Consider the following 21,253-nt stretch of genomic DNA (forward strand, 5'->3'; position numbering starts at 1 on the left):
GGGCATGAGTGTGAGGTTGCTTAGTCCGAGGGGCTCAGCAACCAAAGTTGTTTCCAAAGAAGTTCTGATAAAATTAGATGCCTTGCAAAATATTGGATATGGTTTCACTAACCAGAACATGCAGGGGGAAGAGAGGGAAGGAAGGTGGATGAAAACACCTCAGCTCTGCTTATTCATTCAGGTGAAGGTCTGTTTCATTCTTTTCTGCATTTTCTGAATAATCCTGCCATGAAGACCTAGGATGCACCTGGATGTACTTAGATACCTACTCCCACTGAACGCAGTCAGCATTCAGTGCACAGGATCCCAACAGAGCACACAAGGATCCAAACCAGTCCACTCATCTCAGTACTTACAACCACTTTCAGTTAGGGGACAGGATAGGCTGAACGTGGATGTGTCAGTGGGTGATACGCAAAAATAATTCTGGGAACAGACAGGCCTATCCCCTCCCAGGTAAGTGCTTTTACTATTCATTTATGGAGCCAAGCTCGCTCCTGTGAACATAAGATTTTTGGTCCCAGGAACGCTGCATGTCCTTCTGCACAGTGGCCCAGCTTCAGCTGTGGGAGGGAGAAGGAAAGACTCCCCTCACTCCAAATATCCTCTGCCTTAGTAGTTATATCACACTTCTGGGTAGGAGAAGATAAACTGCCTAAGGAGTCAGAGAGCTGAACCTGGATGACTAATTTCCATGGAAAGCACACCAATTTAAAGTCCAGCAGTTTTGCAAAAAGCAGTAGTTTTCTGTGGAGATGTGCCTAATGCACAGGCTAGAAACAGCTACCATAGCTCACACTAAGCTCTCTAGATGGCACAAACCTTGGCTGCAACACAGACCATGGCCTCTCCCTGCCAAAACACCCAATGAGCCAGACTCCTTCCCACTTCTGCCCTGATATTGCATGTTTGGAAACCACTGCCCTAAACAATTACTCAAAAGCACTCCAGAAAAGTGGACTCAGCCAGAGGTTTAAAAGAGAGCAACACTTGCAACTGTTTTAGTGAGGGCCTTGCTTTTGCCCAGGTAGGTTAAATAGGGTCTGTGGACTAGTGGATGAAGCTTCTCAGGAGCCTCTCACGAAGCAGTGTTTAGTTCTTTGACAGAGGCCGGTTCAGCGCTACCAAAAGTCATGCTGTACTGGGATGTGCAAAAGCGCAGCTCTAGGTGTTTTGGGAGCTCTCTGGTCAGTAGGAGAGTGCCTAAAGAACAGAGGCACTTGGGAGGTCAGGAAGCCACCGAGATGATTTTTTTTAAGTCATGGTTTTAGATTCAGGTACTGATATTATTCCCATGTCTTGCCCTTGAGGCTTATTATCCTTTATTAGATCTAGGCCCCAGTACTCAAACACTTCAGACATGGGGACAAAAGAAGTCTAAAGGCATCATGTTATTCTCATGATGTGATTAAAACCTCCCTACCAGCAGTTTTGTGCATGATGAGGAAGCAACTGGACCAGGAGAAGCAATGCCCTATCAGCCAGGAGGAGAGTTCAACGTATATTTAATGTTGGCCCTTGTCAGAGAAGAGAGCACCAGAGGCTGCACATCAGCCTGCACATCATTAGAGGCTTTCTGCTTGTTTACACAAGATAAATGATCACAAAGCAGTCTGAGCGAGTCAGTCTGTGATTTCCTCAGGTATGCCGCTGCCTATACTGCTTGGCCAGACTGTCATTTGGCAGAGATTTTGCTGTCTAAAATCAGGGATACACAATGGCTGGACAACAGCTGCATTCTGCCAGACCTCAAGGCCTAATCCAAAAAGCCCCCAAAATGTGCTGTAGCCAAAAGCACATGTGGACAGTGAAACATCTGGATAAGCAGAGCCCTGTGCTCATCCCAATGAGCACTGCCCCTCGCTGTCTTTGTATTAAAACTGCCACAACTCTATCCAAAGGGGAATCGGCTTAAAGTGCTAGTGTTAAAATATTAGTAATTTATTGTAAAATTAATCTCTCATTTAAACTCCAATCCCTCCAAAACCTCGTTTCAAGCCTTCCTTCTTGTTACATCTAGTCCTTTTCTTTTAATAAAAAAGGCAGCATATCTCTGAGAGCCACAGCTCATTTCGATCTCCAGATGTACAAACATTGCTATAAGCCAGTTTGTATGTCATAAATGAAGAACTGATGGGTTTTATCAAAAACAAACATATGCACACATACACACACATGCTCACACACAAAACAAAACAGAAAATACACAGCAGGGGGACAGGAATGCCAATCTTGGAGTTAAAAGGCCATTTGAGGCCTCAGAAAGTTCACTTTGTTCCTTGTTAACAGTTAATAAAATTTTATCCCCAGCTATTACTACATAAAAATAACTTTTGCGCTCAAGCACATGGTTTAAGGAAACAATACTCCAGTGTCATAATTAGGTTAAATCAAGCATGAATTAGAAATAGTATAAAAATTACAACTTGTACAATATCATCACAAGTTATCTTAATTATGTGCAATTCCATTAAAAAGGAAGAGCAATTTGATACAAAATAGTATGAAAAAAACCCCCACCACCACTGTTTTTCTACAAATTCATGTATCCATACCTTACATAGGGAAACATGACATAATGGAGGGGAGAAATCTAGGGAAGTTCTCATACAGAAATTAAGCATAAAATGCTAAAATGCCAAACTTTTAATGAAATGGAAAATCTCAGAAAAAATCCTGATCAGAAGTTTCAAAGCTGAACTAAATCTAAAAATCAAACCCAGAAGCAAAGAACTTTTCATTTGCTCTGCTGACTGACTCTTTAGGAATGGGATTTTCCCTCCATCTTGATGACTAGAAACTTGACTGCTAATGAAACTGGGATTTTTATAAACACATGACTCCAGGAGCTGGAGCTTTATGGAAAAAGCTACGAAATATCACAAGTCAAGATAAAATGAGCGGTACTTGTACTTAATCCTTCACATTGGGAAATTGTTCTGGGGATTTTGCCTTTTTTCCCCCTTTCATAAAATGGCTCCTCTGTATTCTCAAGTGTATTGAAGTCTCTCAAAGGACTTCAAGATGAGGAGTGGAGGATGCAGGGCTGCCCCTGAGGTGCTGCCACTTTGATTTTCACCTGGGGGAGCCACTCTGAGAACAGCGACAGCCCTTCTGCTTCCCAAAAAACCACGCAGCTTTGGAAAGGCTGCTTTGCAAGGGCTTCTTTCCACAGCATGCCTCTTCCTAAGGGTGAATGAAGGCATTCAAGGGCCCTCACCTCTTGTGACCACAGGTCGGTGGCTGAGGGCGCAGGGGGAGGCTGTAGAGATGGTTTAGTTGTGCACATGCGTGCCTGGTGTTCGCTACCCGGCCCCCCGCCACCCGCCTCAGCCTCCCACAAGCCATGAGGTGGTGGTGGGGGCCACACCATGGAGCATCCCCCAGGCAGGGCCTCGGCTTGCCTGGCAGCCACAGCTGCCTCACACACTGTAAATCTTCCCCTACTGCCAACGGTGCCAGTTTTGAGTGACTTGTTACCCTATTATCCTCCACCCTCACCTCCCCTTTTCAGCCTTCAAGGGAACCCCATCTTGCCCAGACTGCGATACCTGCATTTCAAACGAAGGAAGCTGGAACAGTATCTGGCCATGCCCCCTCCCGTCCTGCTTTTGAGCCTGTCTCTCCCCCCCCCACCACTGCTGGTGATGTTTGACAGTGTTGGAGGCAAAACCCCACACTGACTGTATGTGTAAGGCACATGCAACAATGGGCAGGCTCACAATATGGTGGCCTTTGTCCCTCAAAGCCCCTCACACTTAGCCACGAGGTGTTACCTGTCCCACACTATCCCAGGACTGTGCCCTGCGGCAGAGTGGCCCTAAGTCATGCCCCACGTGCCACCAGCAGCTGTGGCAGCCCTGGCCAAGGGTGCCACTCCTCTGCCTGACAGGTATTGCTGTGGTGACCAAGAGGGACAGGAGTCCCGGCAGTGGGGTAGCCTCAGCCGGGTGGGCACCATCCCTGGCTCCACACTGCAGCAAATGCTGTCATGGTGCCTGGGGGCTGCGTGAGAGCAACACCTGGCTCCACCACAATGACCAAGGGGACAGCAGCTGCTCCAGGCACAGCTGCCTATAAAGGCCTCGCCCTGCTGTAGCAGGCAAATAAAATGGCTGTGGGGTGCGACAGGGTGGCAGGCACTCCCCCTCCATGCCCTCGTACCGGACCAAGATGCTGAGCCTCACTGACCAAATGCACCTCATGGAGATTATTTTGCTAGGTGAAATTATTTGCTACTGTGGAAACAAGTGAAGAACGAGCAAATCAATCGCAACTGAAATACCTACTTAACAAGTTAGTTTCTTGCAATGAACTTCTATTCCCTTCCTCCCTGCAATCGGATTTGCCTGAAACACCAAATACTCAACTCTTCCCTGTAAAAAAGAGACAGTTAAGGCCTTCTGGCAATTTACATTTATTAAAAGTCTCTATTTTTGTCTTCATCTAGTCAAATAGCTTGGATCATCCACGTATCTTCTGACTAAAACCCTGAAAACACAATGTCCAAGACTTTGGGAACACTCTGTATTTGACTAGCGCCAAGTGGAATGTATTACTAGATTACACATATGATCTTCGTTATCTGGGATATTTAGCATTTGGCATGGGACCCCTGGAAGATAACATGCCAGAATCACTTACTGTGTGTTGGGAGAAGGAAGAGCAGCCTCTGCGCAAGGCGTAACACTGCTTCCACTTACAGAAGGGGGAAAAAACACCTCAGAAACATGTAAAATCCTCGGGTTTTACCTTTAACTTCTTCAACCATAAAAGCCACGTAATAAAATTGACTGGGAGTGATTTTTTAGGTGCTTTGTTTTCAGGTTCTTTAAAGATTTGTTCATTAAACCTTTTAAAAATTATGCTTAATTTTTTTTTTTAAACAGTCCCTGCTTCTAGCTTACTCAAAAATAACATCATAACCATGCTTCATGCTGTAATAAGGAGTAGTTTCATTACCGATATTTTAACACCTTTAGTGTGTAGTGACACATATCTATAAATGGTCATGCAGAAATTGTGAACTTACATTAATAAGTTTCAGCATGTAAAAATATCACTTTCAAAGATCTGGTGAGGCACGCATTAGGAAAGGGGAAGCTGCCAGCAACGGCAACACAGAATTTGGCTGTCCCTGTGAAATATCTGAGATGTGAGCAGAAGTCTGCCAACACAGAACAGGAACTTGGTAGCTTGGGCTTTGTCACATGTGAAAATTGTTTTGAAGGACAGCAGAACAAAGGCTGACAATTTGGCTTGAAACAAGTCTTTATTATTCTGTATCAGTTCTTTTGAGATGACAAGACCTGATGCTAAAATCCAGGCCTCAAATATTTCTGTTTCAAGCCCATAATTTGTGTTGTACTGAAGTATATCATTAAGTTGTGCAGTTTTCATTAAAGGACACAAAGAAAAAGTAAGAGGAAAATTACAGCTGCGGAACAGGTCCAGGGCCAAATATAACTAACCTGAATCCTTTGCTGATTTCATACACATTAATGGAGTTAACAATCAAACATATTTTTCCTGCATCTCAGCATCAGCCAAGAAAAATATCAGAAGCTTACTCTTCCAATGTATTTCTAGAATAACTTTGCTCAAAGCGCTTCCAAAGAGGACATCTGATGATGTGAAACAGTCCTTACGTGCCTATTCATCACTATTTTGTGACGAAAGAAAAACTGTACAGAAAGAAGGAAGAGAAGCAAGAACAGGAGGCCATGAATAGTCTGCATATTTTCATCTCTTGACAGCAAGGACCTGAATTCCACTATAATATCTGTACTATTTACTGTGTTCCTCTGCTGCCTGCAATTACAGTCAAGTGAGGCAGGAACTACAGAATGGTTGCACATCTCTGCACCACCATGCCATATAGCCACCCCCGTATTCTTCTTTAGGCCAAATATCTTGTAACTTCTTTTATATGACTGACATGGCAAGGCAAGATTTGTAAGGAAGGCTTAACTCTCATTAAACCAAATTATACAGCTGGAGAAAAAGAAGACAAGCTTTCAAGCACACAAGACTTTCAGATTTGCTTCTCTTTCAGGATTGAAGAAGAGGACAATGGCACAAACAAGCATCTGCTTTTTCCAGCTAGGTCGTCTTGGCTCACTTATATCTTCGTGCCATCACAGCTACAACAACTCTACCATTAGAAAAACTTAATCCTTTGACTGCTAAATAGCCATCTTGAGATGTCACAATGGCTTCTTTGAATAAATACCACTAACAAACTTTAATATGCCCCAAAGTAAGTCTGTCCGAAGTGGGTGCCACCACATTTTATGAAAGTGCCCTGTGTATAAACCAAGGACACCTGACATATAAAGTGGTATAAAAATACAAACTGACTTGTGCTTCTAAGTATTTCCTGCCCTTTTAAACTTTGCACTTGTTCATTATTTCAACAAATATTGAGGTGAGCCAGCTGCTGAGGTGAGAGGATTCATATAAATCCCTCACAGATGTTTGCTAACTTCAGATAGGAGCTTTATTATCTACAAATCATTAATCAACCATTAACAAGTAAGTGTTACGGAGTTCCAGTATTAAGGTTCACTGCCAGCGGAGAATAATGGATTTTGCTGCCTGACTATGTCTACAAGAAGGGGAACTAAGAGCTGAGAAAGGTCTGAGATAAAGAATTTGGAGGAGATCAGAAAACATGAGAAGTCATTTTCTCACTCTTCAGTTTGCCTTAAGTGAAAGCACTTAGAAGAGGTAAGCGTTTACACAACAGAGTGGAAAGTTTAAATCCATCCATCAGTTTGGTCACGCAGAGGAATGTGTTTTGCACAGCCAAACAAGGAAGTCAGGCACAGGTGAGAATTACTGCTCCCATGAACAATAACAAACACCATTCAAAGCATTACCCTCTGAATGATGGACTCTGAAGCTACAAAATCATCTGCTCTGGCTCCTAGGGTCCTCAGACTTCACCCGATACCTCTCACTAAGGCTACATGCTTCAGAACAACCGGACCAGCTAAGTTGTTGCACACCACAGACAGAGGACAGACATAACTGAGGCAGCATCCATCAGCTGTGAAAGTGGCAGGGTCTGTCGGGGAGGCAAAGCGTTGCCTTTACTGCAGAACAAGGCAACATTTTCCCCTCTTCAGTCCTCTCCATCACACAGTTTCTGCCAACTGGCCTTACCAAAAAATCCTTCCACACATCAGATCTGGAAATAATTCTGATCTGGGCTATACAAGCAAGACATATTTACATGTAAGAAAGTGTAAAATTCTTAGGTGAAAACGTACATACTGAGTGTGTACCCCACTCGGTGTCTCTCCAGCTATGTCTGATTTGTGGTACTTACGGAGCGGACAATAAAACAAACAACAACAAAAAAGTAGAATTGAACAAAAATATTCATGTCTGAACCCCAGCAGGCAAATGACAGAAGACTGAAATATAAGCATCAAATATAGTTCATTCTCTTAATATCAAGGAGCAAATCTTAAGATAGCTTGAAGGGAAGACATTATGGAGACACAGGTGTATAAACTGCAGGAGACGCTGAAGCCCAAGGGCTGAGACATCCCATATCTTGTCCCCTGTAATCTTCAGTTATTGCTACTCCCCATAGTAATAGTCCATCTCTAATTTCACAACTTCACATATGAATGTGTCTTCTATGCCCAAACGTGGTATCACAACAACAATAGCTACAAATACAATCAAGAAATCACAGTAAATGAAGAATAAATATGATAGTCCAGACAATCTAAACAATTTCAGTATTCTCATTAAGGGGTTACAAAATACCCATTTCTCTTCTTTTAAAGACCTCAAAACAAAGTCAGAGAGAGGCCACAGAAGAAATTTTACAGACAGAACCAGAAGACATGTTGCTGGCTCTCAGTCCTAGGCTCAGGCCACTAGACTACACAAAAAGGTGCAAACGCCTTTAGGAATTAATTTCTAAGTTTCCTTTTATGTCATAGCCAGCAAAAAGACCTGCAAGTCGTTTCAACTCATTTTCCTTTCCTATTTTGCAACTCTGATGTTTTCACAGAACACTTTCACAGGTTTCAGAAATACTGTGGAATTCTTCATGATGACAAATATGAAACCAGGTATTAGTTAGATCAAACACAAAAAACTTTCCAAAGCTCACATACTGATTACTTAACACACCCCAGAGTAGGAAAAAATATTCCTTACAAAGCCATACTTTAATTTCCCTCAATAACGTTTCTTCGTAAAGAGCTCTACACAGCTGGAAGCATTAACAGCCTACCAGATGGTTCACTTCTCAATAAACACTTATGTTTTGTAAGTTTAAAGTCTAATGAACTGTAGTGCAGGAAGACAAAAGTTATGTATGCAGAGTGGTTCAAGTGGCAGGTCAGAGCTGGGGCTGGAAGGGGACTAGCTCCACAGAAACTACCATTTTTATGGTAGTTTTACATTGGGGTAGGGATGGAGGAGGAACAGCTGATCCTGGCAGAAGATGAAGACAAAAATGCTGAATACTTCAAACCCACCCACCCCCACATACTCAGCCTCACAAGTGCTAATGCTGGATGGGAGGAGGCTGTGACCACCAGATCCTGGCCCACAGCATTGTCCCAAACAAGCAGATGCCGGAGAGCCTGTACCATGCAGCAGTCCATGACTGATACTAGAATTAAATTGTACGATCCCACAATAACCACTCCCAAGTTATGCCTAGCACGGCATGAGTGTACAAAGCAAAAAGTAGGAAATACTCATCTTCCTCTGCCCATGCCATCTCCCCCGCAGGCAATCATAGCCCGCCACGAATTAATTAGAACTGAGCAGCCCAAATGTTGCACAGCCAGTTGCACATTGCAGAGCAGCTCTGCTTGCTCAATTGGGTATAAACAGCTTAGTATGGCAGCACTGGGGAAACCCCCTCCAGGAGATCAGCCAGCATCTCAGCTGGATCTATCACATCTTTCAGCAGGCTTTGCAGTTGTGCAGCTACTGAGCAGCCTGAATTGTAACAAACCTTGTGTGGATAATAGCTGAAAAACATTTCAGGTTTTGGGCTGAGAAACTGCAGAACACTACATCCAGCAAAACTCACTGACTCACCTTGAGATCGATCTAGATCTGTTAAGTGCTTTGACAAAGATCAAAGATGGTGCAGACTGGCGTCTTTGGGCCAAACTCTTCATTTTCTGATTGGAAAGAGAAACAAAATGAAATCACAGGTGAGAATCGGAACAAGAACTTCATGGATACACACTTGTCGCAGCCAGAGTCCAATTTCAGACCATAGGAAAAAAGCTGAGTTATTGCCATCAGCAACCCTGGAGGGCAAAAATGGTTGTAAAATACCACATATTGAGAAAAATGGGAGCACAACCAGAAAGCCAGTGATAAAGAAAAGCTGATAATTAGTGTCCACACACAAATACATGAGGTACACTGCACACATGAAATAAACACCTAGAGCTTGTCCTCAATAGTTTTTTGTCCCTTAACAATCTTGTACTTTAAATCTATCAACTATCCAGATGGTGTTTCAAATTTCAAATGTTTCATACATTTCTGTGTCAGGCCTGACATTTACCATAAATGAAGGTTTGAATTCTACCCACCTAACCTCATGTGCTACACTGGGCTACCTTTTTTTTTTCCAAATCTTTAGAGATGAGGGCATTTTCCTTCCCTACTAATCTAGCTGGAGCATTATGTCTTGTCTCTCCGTAGTCAATAATGACATTTTTTTCATTCCTGACTATGTATGGGACAAAACAGGAAAGTGAGAGGCACGGCAGTTCTTAGCACAGAATTCGGAAGGGAATGGAAAAAAGGAGACATTCAAAGACAAGAGAGTGCAGCAGGAAAAAAAAAAGACAAAGCATAGGGAAGACATGCAAATGTCAGTAGCTATCAAGGGAGCATAGATTCCCATTCATTGAAGTTGAATGCTACAATTAAAATACTGAGCAAATAAACAACACTGTTTTCCTCAGAGGCAGAAATTTTCAAAAGCAACCACAGGAGACAAAACCACACATTTCCCTGAACAGAAATTGGCATTCACCACTTTATCCTCTCCCTCCTGCAGCCAGATGCAGGACTAAGGAGTCCTGGCCCTAATTTTGGAGCTGCTCTCTAGAACCGGTTGTGCAGCCTGCTGCCAAGGTGCATGACCTCTCCTCTCCCTGACCCTCCACCAGAAGGGTGGTTGTTACCTTATTTAGCTCAAATATTTTTCAGAATAAACGGGTGAACAAAAGGACTGCGGTTGAACATCTCCTGAGACCCTGACAGGACAGCATCCAATGCTGGAGCAGTCCATTACACCAGCTTGGTAACTGCTGACAGCCCACAAACAGGTGAACCTTTGACATTCATGAAGTCTCTGTTCTCAGCTAATTGCAAAGCATGACTTTCTTCCTTCGTACTAAAAATAACCACTGACTACCAGGAACAAATATGTTAGGGAACAACTGATTCTTCTGCCAATATATGTGCTGGATGTGGCACGCATTTTGTTTGGGCAGGTGCACAGCATGCTCCCCTTGAAGAAATTAAAGTCTACAGTACTCCATGTTTTACTTGCTTTTGACAAGTGCATTTCTTTCACTCATTGCAGTGCATTTATTGTATCATTTTTTTGGTTCCCCCTTTATTTATGTAGAGCATGCTTGTATGTTTTGTCAGATACTCAGTTACAGCTATTGTGCAGAAACTGTTATAAATTCAGCTGTGTAATTTCAATTTACCTTTAAAAATTATCCCCTCCTCCCTCTTTCTTTTATCAGAAAATAACCTTCTCAAGACTGATAAATTAAGCCTGGGAATATTCAGCTGTCTTCAGTTGGACTGTAACTGGATAATAATTTAATAGATTACTAACAATATAAATGCCATATTTTGCTAGGGTTGAGGAAAAAAAAATACTTTGCTAAAATCTTCTAGTGAATGAAATCAGTTTGCCTTACTGCAAGCAAATCTGAAAAGCTGTTCACAGTTTATAAAGTAGTATATCTACAAATATGAAGGCAAAAAGAGACCTGTGTAACAATGCTGTCCAACATGCTACAGAAGACAAGCCACAGATTTCACACAACCAGCAGATTTTAGGAATTTATATAAAGCATCAACTCCCAATTGGAAATTTACTGCGTCTCATTATTGGGCAGGTGGTGGCTTTCAGGGAGTGGTTAAAACTAGGAGCATCTCAGCTCATGCCAATGCAGTGGAGGTTTGGTTACATTTTCAAAGAGATCTTAATTCCTTCGACTTCTTAGGTCTGAAAAGGAAGCCACTGAAAAAAATGCAGCATTTTAAAATCTCTGTCAATTACGGCAGGTTTTTTCATGCTTGGGTTAGTAGCACTGAATAGTGCTTGTGGCAGTGAGATTCTAGTCTTGACTGAAATATCTGAGGACCAAGGAAAAGAGTAGGACTACAGCAAGTTTAGAGCTAAAAACAAGTGGCAAAGAGTCCCACAATAATTCAGGTTGGAGGGGATCCCAGAAGGTTTCTGGTCCAGCACCTCTGGACTTGCTGAGCGCAGGACCCATCTGAGCAGGCTGCTCCGGGCCACCTCCAGTCCAGGTCTGTGTTATCTCCGAGTATGAGATTCCACAGCCTCTCTGGACAACCTCTTAACACTGCTTTAAAGCAAAGCTTAACAAAAAAAGAGCCTTAAAAGATCACTGCTGAGATCTGGAAAAGGAAAATTTTCACAGCAAAAGTGAAGTGAGTCAGATCAGCTGTATGCAAATAAAAACATTACACAGAGACATTGACTACAGACAGAAAGGGGGGTTTTGTTTTTATTTTGCTATGTACAGAGTTTGGAAAAGAAAATAGGTGATCATCATGATAACTTGAATTGATTTACTTTGGGAAGGCAGAGGACAAATTCATTTTTGGCTAACTTGGACCCAGGTGCCTGTTCTCCTCGGTTTCACTCCATTTAACACGTGCAAGGCTGTCACCCTGGCAATGCAGACAAGAGGAGATAACATCTTGGACAGCTGTAGTGAGAGCAGATATTTGGGAGCAAAAGGAGATGCAATGACCAATTATCTAAGCGTGGGACACAAAGAAGCATTTCTCAGCATGTGCCCCACATCATAACCTCCCATTTTTTCATGTAAATATTAGAAAGGTCAACACAGAGAGAAATCCTCATACTTGCTGGCTGAGTCACACCCATGTGAAATGTATCATAAAATCAGTATCTGTAATGAATGTTTACAGTGTGCCAGATGCAAAGATGATAATCTTGTATCAGTCAGGAAAAACTAGAGCTATTTTTGCCTTCCTCATGTTCAAAACCTTGGGTTCCTGCCCCCTCCCCTCTGATTCAGGTTTAACTTCATACTTTCTGCATTTCTGGTGGTGGTTGTCTTGACTGCTTTTTTAATGGTAACAAAAAGGTTTGCTTTTTCCGTTGTTGGACTGGTGGTAGTATTTGATCAGTTTCTCATCTGGTGTAAACAGACATAGGGCTATAGATTTCAAAAGAATGAATTTACACCAGATAACTACTGACCTACACTCTAAAATACTGTTTTGTAAATTGTGACGGGAGGTGCGTTATGAGCAGATCAGCCCACCATGCTGAGGATGTGCAAACCATCACTGAAAATATGCAGTCTGTCCTCAGGAACCAGAACCCCTACAGACCACAGGATTACAGTAAAACTTCCACAAGTATCTCACAAGTCATCAGCTGGAGGAAAAATCTATTCCTGACTGCCAGTATTCAGCTAATTTTGCCTGACAGTTGAAGTGGATAATGGTATTTTATGGAATTTATGTAAAAGAATATATTGCTGAATGATGATATTAATTCCCATTCTGTGAAAAAGAGAACATACAGCAGCATCTGCACGATGTCCTCAAAATAAAAGGAACTGAAGATAAAGCCGTCTCTTGTACTTTGTGTGTATCAACTATATCAAGCTTAGAAAGAGAATGGCAGAGCATTAATTAAATAAAGAATGAGTGAGAAAATTCATGGTACTTACTATTTCTTTAGTGATGACAATTAAGTAACAGATATACAGTGTTCAGAATATTTTACAAGAATCTAGAGAAGTGAAAATCTGTGCAATAAGGAGATACCCTGCTGCAGCTACTGCAAATGTGTAGGAGGTCAGAGCAGGCAGGCTAATGCAGGGACTGTGCTGTGGAACACACTGCCCATGCTGCCAGGTTATGGTGCCTGACCAGTACGATGGTCAGGCATGTGCAGGAGGATTCCCTTCACCCAGCCTCCAGCTTGCACACCTGAGCTGTTTGCCCTGTGCTTCTTTTAGTCAACAGAAGGAAAAGGACACATTTACCGCACATCGCATCTAGAAGTGCTGTTTTCCTCCACTGACTGTAAAAGAAAACTAAGGTGACCAAGAAAATTGAGTTAATCAGCTCAGTCCTCTCCTTGCTGTCTGAGCAAGGGACAGGGAGCAGGCAAATTTGTGAGCTCATAGGGAACAATTGTCTTCTCAGAGAGTGGTCTGAGCTTAGAATGAGAAAATTGTATTACATGATATCTGTTTAAGAGATTGATATACAAAATAATTGAAAAATGTATTCAGTTCCTGATGGACAGCTAAGTGCAACAGAAATGCCTCCTCAGCAATGTGCAGATACCCTTGTAAAACCCTCCCCAGACATGAAAGTATTTGGGGCTCCTGATTTACAGGCTCGCTCCAGAAGTGGGTCAAGGCTGGGACATCTGCCTGGGTCATTTAACTGGGTGATGGGGACAGCCCTCAGATGTGCCAGTACCTTGAGCTGAGGACTGCACTCAAGTGGCTATGCTCTCCCTCTCACCGCTTTATTTTTTCTAATAAAATGAAGTCTGATTTTAACAAAGCCTTCTCTTTAAAAGTATCTAAGTTAATAACTGTGAGGGATTTCATCCATGCAAACTGTGTTCCTGTTGTCTGAGCAACAAAACGTATCTATGGCAGGCATTTCTGGTTCGGCTAGACATGAACCAAAGCACAGAACACAAATCCTTACCAAAACTTGTAAGGCAAAAGTTCAACAAACGGCCCAAGAATCAAAAAATCAAAACAATCCTCAGCACCCAGCAGTTAGTTTTCCAGGGCAGTTGAGCATCACTCTTTCCCATGTATCACTGGGCCACTTAGGAGAGGCAATAAATCATTTTTTCCTATATACTATAATCCAGTATTTGTTAGACTTACAGTGTAGGGTTGTCTGAAAATACCAGAAATAACAAGAATCTCTTATACTTTGGTAGAACAAGAAATGGCTTTATACTGACCTATAACATTCTCGAGCCCTTATAAACAGGGTGAGAAGATGACTGCATTTGAACTGCTGGCTCAAGCAGCAGAGATGTCTAGGTCCCACAGGGAGCCCATTTACCATAAAGGCAGAGCAGGTGACAAAACTATGTGCTTTTATTTATACTGGCAGAATACTTGTACTTACAAGGAGTTTCCTAAAAAGAAAGCCATTTTTGGATGGATAGCTGAGGAGAAAACAATTGCAGGGGCACAAGGGGAAAGAGCTATCAATCAGCGCAGCAGAAGCAAAAGCACATCACCGCGGCACAGCAGCTGCTAGAGAGCACAGCAAAGATGGAGACTAAAGGCCATCTCAGAGTAGAAAGAAAAACAGATGAAAGAAACTAGGAGCAGAAGATGTTCTACGAAGTACCTACCAAAGGATATGAATCTTCGGAAGCACTGATACGGACACGTTCAAAAGATCTCACCCATCTACATCAAAAGATGGAGGTGTGGAAGACTACTAAAAGTGTGGAGGAGGGGAGTGTCAAATATTTTGCCTGTGGGTCCTGCTGGCAGCTGCACCGCACCCACAGTGCTCACACCAGCAGCCCTGTGGTGGTGGGATGAAGCACAAAGTTTCAAGCCTGACACAAAGCAGAAAGGTTAACACATGGACACAACTCTGCCCCAGTTTCTGTGCAGCAAGGCTTTCTCAGGAGCAGTTTACAGATGTCAGAGGGAGGAGAATCCTCCCACTCCACATGGATACTTCAAGCAGCATTAAGTAAACAGGCAATAATGTGATATATGCAGTTCTTCAGTATTAGGTCCTACATGGCCTGCCAAGTCCTTCTCTTTCCTACTGTGACTATGAGGGACAGAAAAAACAAAACAAAACAAAACAACCAAACCCCAAAACTAGGGAACTCAAGAACTAGAATATGTTGTTTTATGCATAATTTTTGAGTTTCTCTCATGGACAGACAGAGGAAGGATTGCTAATGCTAGTTTGTAATTAAAGCAGTGTCAGGAGGCCCATCATAACAGTAAGTTATCGTAAGCCAGCGCAGCCTGCCAAGGTGATTTCAACCTAAGGACCAACCACGCAGATTACTTCATTAAAAGAAGGGCTTTTTCAGTCCTCTCAGAGATAACATTGCTACAGAATATGTCTGCAGGATGACAGGAATTGTCCATCACTTCACTAACCAGTGCCAGGAGTGTTCCTGGACAGCTGAGACTCCCAGCACTACCCGGTGTGATTTTGGAAGAAACCCCCAGATCCCCAGCCAGGATCAGAGGACTTGCAGGAAAACTAAATCTCTGCTTAAGGACCTTTATGTTAAAAAACATATCTATAAGGGCATGAGATCAAGATATCATCAAATATAATGGCAAATGTATACTTAATTCACCTTTGCAGAGCACGACAAGTAAAGGATGCAGATTATGTATGACTACGTCTAGTCTTCCAATGCTGTTGAATTTTATCTATTTAGTACACTGCTGTGGAACACTATAAGTCTCCGTTTCTTGCCAGTAAACTCTTGCAGTATTTGTGATCAGAATCACAAAGAAACACATTTTTATGGTGATAGGATACCATATTTCAAATCCCAAACCATTTGCTTAGTGCAAAATGGTTAATCTTTTGCACATATTGTATGAGTAAATATTAAAAATGCTGCGCCTCCAAAATATTTTAAGTAGTTACTTGAAATTGTCAAGGAGGCAGCAAAAACTCCTAAGAGTGACTCCTTGTGTTACCAAATACTGTCTTGTATAAAATATTTGGGGTTGGTTGGAAGTTAGCCCCTCTAAGATGAGACAAGTGAAACTCCAGGAACTTATAAATATGGTCAAATGACCGCAGCTGCTACTGTTGACACAGTTACACTGGCACAAAAGACGTCTCTGCTGCATAGTTTGTTTTGATAAATTTGTAGAAATAAGCTCTATCAGTATAATCACTCTTACTCATGTTACTTCAATCCACTTCAGAGTTGTATCAATTTACTGGTATTGGTTACTAAACACTCAGTACAAAACTTCTCTGTAGGTCACCCACACATAGTCCAGCAATGCCAAAAGTCCAGTAAAGGAGGGAATCTAGTCCACAGTTTTCCAAAGCATTAACTACCACACTGCACTTCAATGTCACCTTTTATCAGGGTGTCTTTAATGCCTTGTAAGTATTTAACAGGGAGAACCTCCTAGTGTCTTGTGAGGCAGGTTAGCAGTTCAAACCACTTTGCACGTCAAGAAAAGGAAAGGAAATATTTCCAGGAAAATAGCTGAAAGGGTCACACAAAAGACATGAAAAAAGTCCTAGATATTTTCTGTCTCTTGGTCCTACGAGGTAATCCTTCAGCTTTGTTTTGAGAAGCCAAGTGGAAGACAAAGTAGTTCAGACAACGACAGAATGATGTAGCAAATCTCAGATAATTTGAGAAAGGTATAGTCACCATAATAAAAAGAAAAAGGTTCAGTGGTCACTTAACATCCCATATTGGGGGTATTTGTGCCAGAAAGTAACATAGTTGATGTTAAATACCTATTTGCAACAAAATTGTTCCAGTTTACATGCTCTGTCACCAGTACCAAAACTGATTTTTGGCCAACACATTCTTGCATTTAACTGTACTTTACCAATATAAGCAGTGTGATCTCCCCGGTAGTAAGAAAGACTTCCAGTATTTTAAAAAAATGTGATGCTTTGGCACTGAGTGGAAAACAAAGCAGAGGTATATCTGGAAACCATAGGACCCAAGTAGTAGAAAAAATATTCAAACTGTCACGGAGATCCAGCTTCAGGCAAAATTAGGACTAGCCCATTGCTGCACATGCATAAAGGTAGGAATCTTCTCCTACAGACAGGCACAAAGAGGTAGCGTGTTAGTGGTCTCAAGGGAGCACCACAGCCATGGACAAGCAGCTGGGCGGTTGGCTGGATGTTGGTGGCTGCCTATGTTGGCTGTGTAGGGTATGTAAAGCTGCCATATGCTGCATGGCCCAGCCAGGGTCTCAAGCTGCTTCTCCACAGGAGGAACTCCATCTGTACCCTTGTCGCATGTGCCTCCACACTGAGGAATTCCAAAAGGGCTGCCAAGATCCGTAAAAAGTAATATCCCCGCTCCCTTGCCAGCACTGGCAAAAACAAGGTCTGCGTTCCTTCGACTGTGGGCTCTTTGGAGCAGGAATAGGAAACACAAGTGCTACCATTAATATTTGTCCTCAGAATGCTGAATCATGAAGTAGAACTTGTAAGAAAAAAATCTTCATCTTCACAGTACTTGAGCATCCCTTCTCATTTTAGGCAGGTGCATGCCTGGCATCAGGGCTCTGCCAGGTTGGAAGGTACACAGTACTTTGTCTTCAGCAAAAATGAAAGAAATTATATAAGAAAAATAAAAGCTGTTATCTTAAAATAGATTGCAGTACTTAGAGAAGGTATCTACTCCATCAGTTTGTCCACCTAGACAGCAGAAGGTGCTCCACCACATTGTGTAGGTATGTCACACTCCCTCTTCAGAAGCTGATCAGGCATTAAATGCAGCAAAGTGCGTTGCAAGTCTTAGCCAAATACTTTCCAGGCAACCATTTCACCACTGGCAGCAGCTGCCATGAGAAGAGGTCCCCAGGCTGTGGTCAGGCTGGAGCACTCTGTGCCTTAGTGGGACATGGCGCACATGGACACAGCCCATGGAAACACACAGCATCGCTTCCCAGCTCAAAGAGACACTTCATCAGGAAGAGAGGGACCAGGAGTCCTCTCCACACCACTGTGCCACAGCCAGCAAAGACCCAGCCACTGCTCAGCAGCAGGACTGGACACAGGCTCAGCCTCTACTACCATGCATCCTAAATTCATGTCACCAGGTGGACAGATTTAGTAAAGGACACTGTAACCTGGCCAGTCATTCTAATCCTGCCAGCCTATTTGGCAGTCAGTAGTATTGTACGCCTCTAAAGACAAGGCAGCGCATAGATTTAAATGTCATTGTGAGGCAAAATTAAGGCAGGAAGGTACCAGCTCTGCTTTGGGTAGAAAACCACTACAGCACTTGCTAAAACCAAAGAGAAAAAGTTTTTGTTATACACAGTGAGAAGAATGTGGTTATCACAGCTTGCTCGTTACAGCTAAGTATAAGGCAGAAACAAGTACTTGGCTGTACGCAGAGATGAGCATTTTGCACTAGATTGTGTCAAATGCTGAAAAACAATTTGAGACATCAAACAGATTTAACAAGCAGTTTTGAAGATGGGATGACGCTCTTCTGCTATCAATTGTGATATACCTAGAGAGTGCAAGGCGCTTCTTTGGGAAGCTGCTCTTACATTTATCTTGTACAAAGCACGTGTAAGAGCAGCCAGCAAACCCCCTCAGCTCCAGCAAAGCCTTCCCTCGCCCCCCCGACACACATGCAGCAGAGCCCTCCTAGATCCCCTGGATAATCATTCAGCAAATCTCCCCCCACGCTCTCTCTGATACTCATCCAGCAAAACCTCCAGACATCCATCCAGCAAAGCCCCCCTCCAGGTCTCCCCAGGACATCCATGCAGCACACACCCCCCCTCCTTATCTTCCCAGCACATCGCTGCAGCACTCCCCCCGCCCGCAGCTCAGCAGGAAATCCATGCGGCAAAGCCCCTTGGCTGCACCGACCACCACCTAGCAAATCCTTCCCTAGCTCCCCGGGACGCCGGCGCAGCAGCGCTCCTCACCCACCCCAGGCAGCCCGGCAGCCGCCTGCCTTTGCTCCCGGGACATCCGTCCAGCACCCCCCCTTAGGTCCCCGGGGTCACCCACCCGGCAGAGCCCCCCGCGCTCCGGCGGGCACCGCCGCACGCCCAGCTCCCCGGGCAGCCGTGCCGCAAGCCCTTCCCGCCGCCAGCCCCAGCTCCCCCGGCAGCTTCCCCCCGGCCCCGGTCCCGACGGCGGCGGCGCAGGACCCGGGGCGATGGGCCCTGCGGAGCGCCCGGCGGGCAGGCGCTGCCCCGCGGCAGCCCGCGGGGTGCTCGGGGGCCGGGGGCCGCTTTCCCGCGGGGTCTCCCGGGGGCGGCCTCACCTTCTTGCTGTCGGCGGCGGCGAAGACCCTGCTCTCGCCGCTCACCGAGGACGAGCGGCCCGGCCCGAGGTGCTCCTGTTGCGGGGACATCACGTCCATGCGGCCCCGCGCCGCCGCCCTCCCGCCGCGGGGACACCCGCGCCGCCGCCACCGCCCGCACCATGGACAGGGCGCGCCGCGCCGCGCCACGCCCCCCTCGGCCACGCCCCCGCCCGCGGGACACGCCCCGGGTGTACACGCCCCTCACACGACCACGCCCCCCCCGCAAGTTCCGCGCCCCGTTCGGTGGGGAAGGGGTACGGGAGCGGGCGGGGGGAGGGAGCTGATGCGCATGCGCCGCCGCCGCCGGGGGTTTTGGGTGCGGGGGGTGCGCGCTCGTGGCGGGGAGCGGGTCTCGGCGGGTGCCGCGTGGCGGCGGGTGCGAGGGGGACGTGGGGCGCGTGGGGAGCTGCGGGGTCCCGGGGGCGGCGGTGGTCCCGGGACTGGGGTGGCCGCTGCAGGGACACGGCACTGGGGGATGGGGCGGGCCGCAGCGGCCCGGAATTACCCTCCCCCCAGCTCCCCGTGTGAGGAGCAAGCAGCAGGCTGGGTGCGATGCAGGTGCGGGTGTGAGGGTCCTGGCGCGAGGGAGAGGTGGCCGTGGCAGCACAGGCTCGGAGTGCGCTGGGACAGCCGGGGGGGGGGCTGAGGGGACGCCGCTGTGCTCCAGAGGGCTGTGAACAATAAGGAGGAGGAACCCCTGGTTAAGCTAATGTGTAGCGTTGGCTCAAGAACAAATGGGTGTAAATAAGCTGTAAGTAACTCTGCTGGAGAGGGGAACAAAGCGTCCTGATCGTACTGATCGTGAGGAGTGGAGGAGCCACGCCAGCTAGAGAGAGGCATAGCTGCACGAATGGTGGCGGTTTGCACCAGCTGTCATGCTTGCGCATTACGGTGTACCCTCATTAACTAAGGTGTCTTCAGCTGCAAAGGGGCTACCCCTCATCACCCAAGAGGCTCTTTCTAATCCTGTCTTTCCACACTTTGCAAGGGAGATTTTTATCCCCCCCCCCCCCCCCCTTTCCAGCTGCCACAGGCTCTGTGTGCATTTTCTCCCATGCTGATCACAAAAAAAAGCAGAAAAGGAGAGATCCTGCCATCTCATGTGCAGCTTTTCATATCTACCGCTTCCCTTGTGCAAGAAGAGTTTTTACATTCCCGTGATGAACTGGATTGGGAATTGTTACAGCTTTAACACAGTTATTTTTCATCTGGAGAACCCAAGTAGGTTCTCCTCCTGGAAGCAGAAATGTATGTGCTGCTTCCATAACTTGCTGGTGGCTGCTCTGGTGGCATATGACTGAAATAGCAGTAAATGATGAATTTGGTTCCATGTTCCGCAGCCACCTGGATAGGTTATTTAGGCCCAGCGTGCCCACGTGATAGTGCTTCAGTGAACTCTTTGTTGAGATTGATCTGGGCACCTGCCCTCTCCTTGCACCCTCTTTTCTGCAAGTCAGTGGAAGCATGTAAGTGTTAAGTAAATGAAAGATGAAATATTAAAGATGCAGCAGCACTTTAGACAAGACTTCCTTTTAGGCAGAAGCACTGAGGTTTTCTGGATCTGACTGTTAACTTTTCCTCCCTACCCTATGCTTAACCAGTATTAAAAAAAAAAAAAAAAAAAAAAAGCCATAGAGAACTATAGCCACTAGGAGATAGCCCTTGGGTAATGCTGTACCTGTGCATCCCACCTCAGAAAGCCCACCAGGCTGCCTCCCGTATCCTTGGGAAAGAGAAATGGATGGTTAGAGCAGAGGTTTGTGTTTTTTATATATATTAAACGTATCATGAGTTACACCATTTCATCTTCATTGAATTTATAAGGTCTTTTCAGCTGAAGTGTGAAAACCTTTGAATGATGTATTCTTGCTCTCTGTGCTAATTTACGGACAGATGGCCATACATCACTAAGGCAAACCA

General features: G+C 44.8%; 1 protein-coding gene across 2 annotated transcripts in view; it reads right to left on the minus strand.

Annotated features, from left to right (window-relative positions):
- The window catches only part of ARHGAP20 (Rho GTPase activating protein 20), a 63,839-nt gene extending 44,350 nt beyond the window's left edge, over nucleotides 1-19,489 (minus strand). For both annotated transcript variants that reach the window (XM_055702970.1, XM_055702969.1), the window contains exons 1-2: nucleotides 19,292-19,489; nucleotides 9,079-9,164 (exon numbers count right to left, since the gene is read on the minus strand). In XM_055702970.1, coding sequence (XP_055558945.1) covers nucleotides 9,079-9,164; nucleotides 19,292-19,390 — 185 coding nt within the window. In that variant the 5' untranslated portion in view covers nucleotides 19,391-19,489. The remainder of the gene's footprint in view (nucleotides 1-9,078; nucleotides 9,165-19,291) is intronic.
- Nucleotides 19,490-21,253: the final 1,764 nt, after the last annotated feature.

The sequence above is a fragment of the Falco cherrug genome, chromosome 2 (genome assembly GCF_023634085.1).
Source record: "Falco cherrug isolate bFalChe1 chromosome 2, bFalChe1.pri, whole genome shotgun sequence".
Classification (NCBI taxonomy): domain Eukaryota; kingdom Metazoa; phylum Chordata; class Aves; order Falconiformes; family Falconidae; genus Falco; species Falco cherrug.